This window comes from Triticum aestivum, chromosome 3A, assembly GCF_018294505.1.
Source record: "Triticum aestivum cultivar Chinese Spring chromosome 3A, IWGSC CS RefSeq v2.1, whole genome shotgun sequence".
In the NCBI taxonomy this organism is placed as follows: Eukaryota; Viridiplantae; Streptophyta; class Magnoliopsida; order Poales; family Poaceae; genus Triticum; species Triticum aestivum.
Window position 1 is genome coordinate 730,746,326 of NC_057800.1, and position 8,620 is coordinate 730,754,945.

The window sequence follows — 8,620 nt, forward strand, 5'->3', positions numbered from 1 at the left end:
CTGTGACATAGAATTGATGAGTCAACCATATGACAAATCGGGGTATCAGCTTGCTAATGAGGATATGGATGATATGCCCGGGCAGGAAGGTCGTAGCAGGGATTGCAAAAAGTCTCTCTTTATGAAATCCTCACAGGACACGCCTGAAGATGCCGCCTCAACACAGGCTCAACTATCCCAGCGCGAGGGTCGTACAGTACTTAGCCCGGGAACACTGGGGCAGGGGTTAAGGAAGGGTCTAGAAGGTGTGCCCAAGAAAAAGGAGAGAAAGAGATCGGGGAAGATAGCTGCCTTCAAACAAGCCAGAGCACATAGCAGCCAAACGATGCATTCTGAAGAGCGTGTACCCGTGAAAGGTGCGGCCATGTTCCATCTCACGGGCGAGCTGATGCTATCGCCGAAACCGCTGGAGGCACTATCAGGGGATCTCAGGAGACTGCACGACCATGTGCTGTCGACTGAGAAAAGCCTACTAGCCTCAAAGGATCCAGGATATCGGACATACGCGGCTCGTGTGCCTGAGGGGAAGTGCTACGTCGAGACACGGCCCGCGGAGGTGTTCTTCCTGCGGTTTGACCATATCTTTGAGATGTTTCTGACAAGGCGGCTCGATTTTACAACCGTCCGCCTTTTTGCGCTACATATGAGCTCTGTCATGAACAGTGAAGAAGTCTCGCAAATCTGTGTGGCGGATCCGTACTACATGCACGAGTCTTTCTTGAGTCTCGGCGACTTTGAGTGTGAAACTGCTAGGGACTACCTCCAAAACTTCATGATACAGAATAAGGACCGGGAAATTGTCCTCATGCCTTATCATCCAAAGTAAGTCAGTTTCGAACAACCCTTTCATACATTTCAATCATTCCTTCTTTTTATGGGGAATAATTTGAGGTGTCTTTTCCCCGCAGCAACAGGTGCGCCGTCCTTATCGTTCTTTATCCGCAAGTCTCCCACGCCGTGTATTTTGACCCTTCCAGAGACTACGAGAAAAAAGACTACACCCACATAATGAATATTCTAGATGATGCTCTCCAAGGCTTCAGCTTTAGAGGTGACCACATGCAGATCAGGAAACAAAGGAACAAGAAGATGGGTTTCGCGCATAAAACTAACTTCTCCTGCATCCAAGTCCCAAAACCAAGCAAGAAGGATGGATTGTACATCCTCCATTTCATGATTCAGTTCAACACGGATCACCAAAAGCTTCGCATGAGAAGCAGAAATGATGATCATATCCACAAGTGGCTAGAATCTCATGGAGAAGCGGATTATAAACTTAGAGATGACTTCTTTCGCATCCAAAGCGACATTGCGACGATCATCATGAAAGAAGTCGTCGATGAGAAGGGGATGTTCCACCATGGCCCTATATCGCGAGCTGACGTCCGAACTCGCATAGGCATGCAACGTCTAGACCTCACGCCGTTCAAGAAGCTACGGTCCATCCTCGATGATATGGAAGGATGGAACTTCTAGTGATTTATGATGCCAATGATGATGATATGTGTCGGTTGAACTTGTATACTATTTGTAGCGATGCAACTTTGTGATGTCCACGATCCCTGCCGAATTTGCGTAACGCTACTTTGTTAGTTTGCGTACGATGACCTGCGTACCTCTAGTTAATTAATTTGCGTATTGTATGTTGCATCTAGTTGCTAACCCTTTCTTTTTCAGTGTTCTCTAGTATATTTTGTTGCATATATATGATTGTACATCCTCTTCATGAACATGCATCTCTAACAGGTACCTAGTTTCTTGATGGCGAGATGGAACTGCTATGTCGTGTACAAAGGGAAGGTTGTGGGGGTGTACAACGAGTGGCATGAGTGCCAGGCGCAAGTGAATGGGTTCTCGGACGCCAGCCATAAAGGCTTCAAAAGCAGACAAGAAGGAGAAGCTAGTTACTTGAGGTTCACGCTAGCGCGAGAGAGGACTCGTAACCTCCATCTCATGTACTGCATAGTTCCGCTCTCACACATAGTGATAGCTCTTCTCGCGTATACCTTTGTTTAGATGGATGACGTTGTAGTTGCAAGTATTCGAGACTTGCATGTATCGCTATTTTCGAGATGATGACAAGATACCACTTTGTGTTGGATGATGATTATAACGAGACTATTTGTATGTATATGCTATGATTACATTTGTGGTTTCACAGGCATTTGTATGTGTATCATGATGACATTTGTATGTGCTAAAGATTCTTCTATAAAGCCTTTTCAAATATAAAACAAATATGCCCAAAAAAAACTATTAAAATTAGCAGTAGCGAGTGGAGAAAAGTTAGCAGCAACGCGATTGTAGCAGTAGCGCGCACAGGGGAAGCGCGCTATAGCTATTAGCAGCAGCGAGGTTCCTTTAAGCGCGCTGCTGCAACACTTGTGTAGCAGTAGCACGGGTGGACCAGCGCTACTGCTATACGTTAGCTGTAGCGCCTTATTAGTAGCGCCGGCCCCCGCGCTACTAAAAGGCCGAAAACTCACGCTGCTACTAGGCTTTTCCCTAGTAGTGTCTAACTGATATGCACTCTTTTAGAGCTTGATGTGTGTCTTCCTGTTATGTGATACCTTTTGGACGTTATTATGCCACACTGATGAACATGCTAATATTTACTCCCGTTGCAACGCACGGGCATATGTGCTAGTAAAAAGTAAAAGAAACACTGAGTCGACCAAACGAATCAACACCGATGGAGTAGGTAAGATGTGTGTTCCACGTGGCGAACCCGGTCCACCACGTCATCCTCCCTCTTCTTCCCTGCGAACAAAGACGCGCACACTGCAGATAAGAGAAGCGGGTACACCACACGCGCCGCCGCCGACCAAAACCCTAGCCACGGAGACCCCACCCATGGCGGCCTTCACCACCACCGCCGCCGCCGCCGCCCCCGCCGCCTACGCCGTCTCCCGCTCGCCGGCACCGAGCCCCTCGCAGTGGGCACCGCCCCGCCGCTCTCCGCCGGCCGTCGGGCTCCGGCGAGCGGCCGCGCCGCCTCGCAGGGGAGCCGCTCTACTGGTGAGTACTCGGTGCATTTGGGCCACCTCCGGTCGGTCGTGGGAACGCGCACGGATTTTAGTGGGGAATTTTAGTTTGGACCAGATAAAATCTCTGCTTTGCCATGTAAAATCTGAAGCCAAGGGGGCGCTTTGTGTACTATGTTCAGAGGTCCAGACCAATCCTAGTAATAGTAGAATTGGGTGTAGCCGGACATAGTTTTGTGTTAAATGTAATTGTCTATGACAGTGGCGGACCTCGGATGTTAGTTCGGGGGGTTCCACGATTTATATACATATATACAATATAGAGACAATATAAGTTAAATACATTGATTCAAAATTTGTGGAAACTATGCTATATATAGCACTACCTCTGTAAACTAAGTAATATATGACGTTTTAAATCACTACGTCTTGTACTATTAGTTTACGGAGGGAGTATTATTTTGTCCAAATGTCTTCATAATTCCAACAAATAATCCTAAAGTAACATTAAACTGTTAAAAAAATTAATATTAAGTGTATAATATAAACTCTTGTGCCACTTGTCTGTTTTCTTCCTAGGCTGTTAACTTGATGTAGGTGAAGAGCCATCAGTAGCTACGTTTTTTTTTTGGTGCTAAAAAAAGCTATGTTGTTTTTGGCTGGTCACTTGTTTCAATGGTGCAACCCTCTTACGCAGTAGTCATCTACAGACATTATCATAGAAATGAAAAAGAACCATTCTACTCTGTTTTAATGACTTAATGATCTGCTGCTTTTAAAATATATCTATTTCTTTTGTTTACTTTTTCTGTTGTTTCTATCTTTTCCGATAGGTCAAAGCTAAGAAGGAAACATTTTCTACCTTCGATGAGTTATTGGAGAAGTCTGAAAAACCTTTACTCGTCGACTTCTATGCAACTTGGTACGCGGCCACTTGCAAAGCTAGTGCTCCTGAATGTACATATGGCCTAGAACATCGCTGCTCTATACTAGATATACTGTGAATTGTGCCCATCATCATTGTGTTAAACCTTATGGAGCCGAGTTTGGTGGTGGCATGTCCTGTTCCTACTTAGAAAGTACCGCCAAGCTCTTAACTGTTTTCTTTAGTGTTCATCTTGTGGATTCTTAAAGTGCTACCATGTTAGTTTTGCTTTAGTCCAAAGATGACTGCCTTTTGAACACTAAAAGTGAATCTTACTAATTTATATGATTCTGTGTTTTGTGACTAATTTCTTTCACATACTTTGATGAAGAAGTGCATCATTTCTCCTTCTGACAAAAAAATGGTGTATGTTTGCAAATTGCATGGCTATGTTGTAGGAAGATTGGTAAATATATACCAATATGCTGTATGTTTGCATTTATTTTTATTCTTTTTGTTAGGTGTGGTCCGTGCCAATACATGGTTCCCATACTTCAAGAAGTGCATGAGAAGATGAGTGACAAGATTAACATTGTGAAAATTGATACAGAGAAATATACAAGCATTGCAAATAAGTATAAAATTGAAGCATTACCAACTTTCATTGTCTTCAAGGATGGGGAACCTTGTTATCGCTTTGTAAGTTTTGATCACTCATATTTCTCCATTTATAAATGGTGTTTTGACTGGTGCTGATGAAATTGTTATAACGTGGCTTTGGTCTGTATTTTTGTTTATCTGCCGGTATTCAGGAGGGAGCGTTGCCTGCTGACCAGCTAATCCTGCAGATTGAGAGTGCTTTAGAAGCTCCAAAGTAGCATGTGCATGTATTGTCAGCAAGGAATTTCGCTCCCTGAAATGTATGTTGCTACCCATAACATGTCTTTCTATGTTTGCATATTTGAATTATGGATCATCCATTGTTGATTGTTGTTACAGAGGTTTTACCTGAGTTACAAAAAAAAATAAACATTCCCTTCAAAGCTACAGTTTGAAACAATTGCATTGATTCATGACTCATCTTTACATCATCTTTCCCATTATGGTTACTGATTTTGTCAAAATGAGAGACTCAATTACATATTGTGCAGTATGTAATGATGTTAAATTAGCAGAACTTTGTTTGGCATATCGGTCTGAGACATCTCAGTCACTGGTTGTGTATATCCATCCCGGTTTATGTATCTATAAACAAATTATTCCTTCTTCCTTAACTCTGATTATGGAATCGGCGAAGTTAGTTATGCAAAAGTCCATTACGTATTCTGGTTCACCATGGTTTTGTCCCCAACTAGCCGAATCTAGATATACTTGCCTTTCGGCAACTGTAGTTCACTATGATATTACCACAGTTACTTTTACCATCTCCCTGATTAGTTACAGCAATTGGATTGTCTTTCTTTCACTGAGGATTCTAAGCCAGTTGATCCAACCCATTAGGCAGCTATGCCAGTTCCTTTTTTTTTGTTGCTACTGTGCTCTTTCTTTCTATTAATAAGGTTGGGAATCATTTGTGCATGTTTGCATTCAGTATCTTGTTGGTTTGATACAAACTGGTCTGTTCCTAGGATTTACTGGGAAATCTGGCACGACTGCTGTTTGGAGTCGATTAAAAACAGGCGTACGTTGGACTTCACTAGAGTAAATTGTTAATAACACTGTTCCAAACGTGCTGGGATTTTATATCCCACCAGATCGAAACTGATGTTCACAGTTTTCTGAAATATAAACTCTTGTTGTAATTAAGTAATCATCATTGTCAACATGCTGATGTGTACTCACTTAGTTTTCTGTAAGGGATAGGTTACATTACAGATGGCAATAATAAAAATAATAGCGGATCTTAAGATGGCGGATCGATCCAAAAAGTATTGCAAACTATATATAAAAGCGTATTGCATGTCAAATCAAGACAACTATGTGTATCAATCGACAAATTCAAACATTTGGCCACACTACTCTTATGCATGAATTCTCATCTGCTCATCCCTTCACGTATGCCTAAGCCTAATTGTTAAGAGAAGCTTTAGTTCTGACCCAAGTGCGATGTGCAAAACTTCCTTACCTTACAGGTAATGTGGCTCTAATAGAAAAATTGAGTACGCAATGTGCAATGCCTGTCGGTTTGTGTTGTATGTATTTAAAACAGCAGAGGAGTGAAATCTTACTTGATAACTTGTAGAGACGTGGTGCATTGTTATTGACTTCAATAGATCCCTTGCTTAGAGTAGTAGAATATTACTGAAGCGGTACTACGGAATTGCTTCGTAGGGGAGTATACATAACTCTGAGTTAAGCAGACGATTGCTGTAAATATAGACTGTTGGGCTGCTTTTATATTGGATCCTAGCTCATGCTTGATGCAGCACAATAATTATCCCTACCAGCTAAAGCTACCTTTTGCTTTTGACATACAGAGCATGTGTGAAGAATGTCCTCCTTATGGATTGATCTACCAACTATGTGAAACGGTCTGAAATCTCGGTGTACAAAGATATGGAAGCGCACATCTAGATGCATATTTTAAGTATGTTTCTTCTGTGTAAATTCTTTCAGCGACTAAGATTTTGTTTTGGAACTGAGCCTCTGGTGTTCCATTTGCCTGGTACGGAAAATTACCATATCCATATTTATCAAGTTGAAATCTTAAGTGCTGAAGTTTACTGTGACATGGCATTTATATATTCGTAGTCTGCTCCTTAAAGACAACTTTATAATTCATCATTGCCTTTTGGCGTGGACGATTGTGGATTCCAGCATCTATCTTAGAATATGTACTTGAATGGCCATTAAGCAATGTGCTGGAAATATCCCATCGTGATTATCCGATGTTTACAAGAGCTGTTTGTACTGTGTGTATTTGTTCCCAATGAGGAACGAATTCGTCGGCAAGCATTCCAAAATCACATATTTTGTGTAAAAAGAAAAAATCGGACGTTGTTTTTTCCCCATGTGCGAACCGAAGTGGACGATTGTTCTGACGTTATTTCACCTGCGTGTGTATTTGTTTCCCTGGTCACTGAAGTCGGTCAGTGTTAATAATGATAATACTTTGGGTTGGCTAAGCTAACTCACTAGCCCTTTTCTTCTGCTTTCTCCATAAACATACGGTCTTCTGTGTGTGCTCAGGAACCAAGCCCCAGAGGCATCTACTGAACAATGTGTGGAGTGTTTCACCTAGGTTTGTTTAGCGTCACTCTTAGCCATGTGACAAGAAAGGGAGGTAAAAATAAAGCAGACAGAATAATAACGTTACTGAGTGCTGAGAGAGAACACGCAACATACGCATCGATCAAGGCTTCATAGAGGGGATCACAATAGTCAGTATTTTCATAATTTTGCCTCTGCTAGGAAGAGGAGGAATCTAATTAAGAAACTGAAGGATAATAATAATGGGTGGGTAGGGGGAAATGATAACCTCAACCCACTTATTTCAAATTATTTCTTTGGCCTCTTTTCTTCTGATGTTACAGAATATGATCAAGGCTTGTTGCATACGGTGAAACAAAAGTCACTACGCAAATGAACACAGCATTGATGGAGCCATACATGCGGGAGGAGGTACGGAAGGCCTTGTTTTAGATTGGGGATATGAAGGCACCCGGGCCTGATGGACTGCATGCAATTTTCTTCAAACACTTCTGGCACATCCTAGGCGATGAACTTACGGACGAGGTGCTAGAGGCAGTCCACAACAGGAAGATACCGACCGGTTGGAATCAAACTAATATTGTGTTAATTCCTAAGGTTGATAGCCCGGAGGTAATCACTCAATATCGACCTATTAGTTTGTGCAACGTTGTCTATAAAATCATATAAAAAATGATTGCAAACAGACTCAAGAAGATACTTCGAGAGGTAATTTCTCCAACACAGAGTGATTTTGTCCCTGGAAGACTTATAACTGACAATGTGTTAGTAGCTTATGAATGCTTTCATGCAATAAAGAAGAAGACCCATGGATCGAATGGAATTTGTGCAGTAAAATTGGACATGATGAAGGCATATGATAGAGTAGAATGGGGTTTTCTAGAACAAATGATGCTGAAATTGGGGTTTCACTCGGTCTGGGTGGAAATGATAATGCAATGTGTCTCCTCAGTGACTTATAAAATAAGGTTCAATGGAGTGGAAACAGAGGAGATTATACCATCAAGAGGCTTACGGCAGGGAGATCCTCTATCTCCTTACTTGTTTTTGATCTGTTCAGAACGGCTTTCTAGCCTATTAGCTCATGAAGAAGAAGTGGGTGGCATTGAAGGGATACATGTTTGCAGAGATGCACCATCTATTTCCCACTTGCTTTTCGCAGATGATTCGTTGATTCTTATGAAAGCAAATGTCCAGAATGCAAACACACTGAAAAGAATTCTAGAAGTTTACTGTGGGAGTAGTGGTCAGTGTGTAAGTACTCCTAAATCGAGTATTTTCTTCAGTCCGAATACAAGTGTGCTGGTTAGAGAGGAGGTATGTGTAAATCTGAATATTCTAACTGAGGCACTAACAGATAAATACCTGGGTCTTCCCACTATTGTGGGAGTCGATAGAAGTGACTGTTTTTAACACCTTATTGATAGAATTTGCCAGAGAATTAAGGGTTGGAAGGAGAAGATGCTCTCAATGAAGGGGAAAGAGATTTTGTTGAAGGCAGTGGCCCAGGCAATCCCCTCTTATGCTATGTCCGTTTTTAAACTCCCCAAAAATATTTGCA

At 42.0% G+C, this 8,620-nt stretch overlaps 1 protein-coding gene across 1 annotated transcript; it reads left to right on the forward strand.

Moving 5' to 3' along the window:
• Window positions 1–2,723: 2,723 nt before the first annotated feature.
• Window positions 2,724–6,580, forward strand: LOC123063564 (thioredoxin Y, chloroplastic). Its single transcript, XM_044487383.1, has 5 exons — window positions 2,724–3,018; window positions 3,818–3,906; window positions 4,371–4,548; window positions 4,662–4,769; window positions 6,327–6,580. The coding sequence occupies exons 1-4, from the start codon at window positions 2,854–2,856 to the stop codon at window positions 4,725–4,727; spliced, it is 498 nt and encodes a 165-aa protein (XP_044343318.1). The 5' UTR covers window positions 2,724–2,853; the 3' UTR covers window positions 4,728–4,769; window positions 6,327–6,580.
• Window positions 6,581–8,620: the final 2,040 nt, after the last annotated feature.

Excerpts from the sequence above, each read along its gene's own strand:
- LOC123063564 (XM_044487383.1), top strand. The coding sequence starts at position 2,854 with ATGGCGGCCTTCACCACCACCGCCGCCGCCGCCGCCCCCGCCGCCTAC. Across the intron at positions 3,907-4,370 it reads GTCGACTTCTATGCAACTTG|GTGTGGTCCGTGCCAATACA; the intron begins GTACGCGGCCAC and ends TCTTTTTGTTAG. Across the intron at positions 4,549-4,661 it reads GGGAACCTTGTTATCGCTTT|GAGGGAGCGTTGCCTGCTGA; the intron begins GTAAGTTTTGAT and ends GCCGGTATTCAG.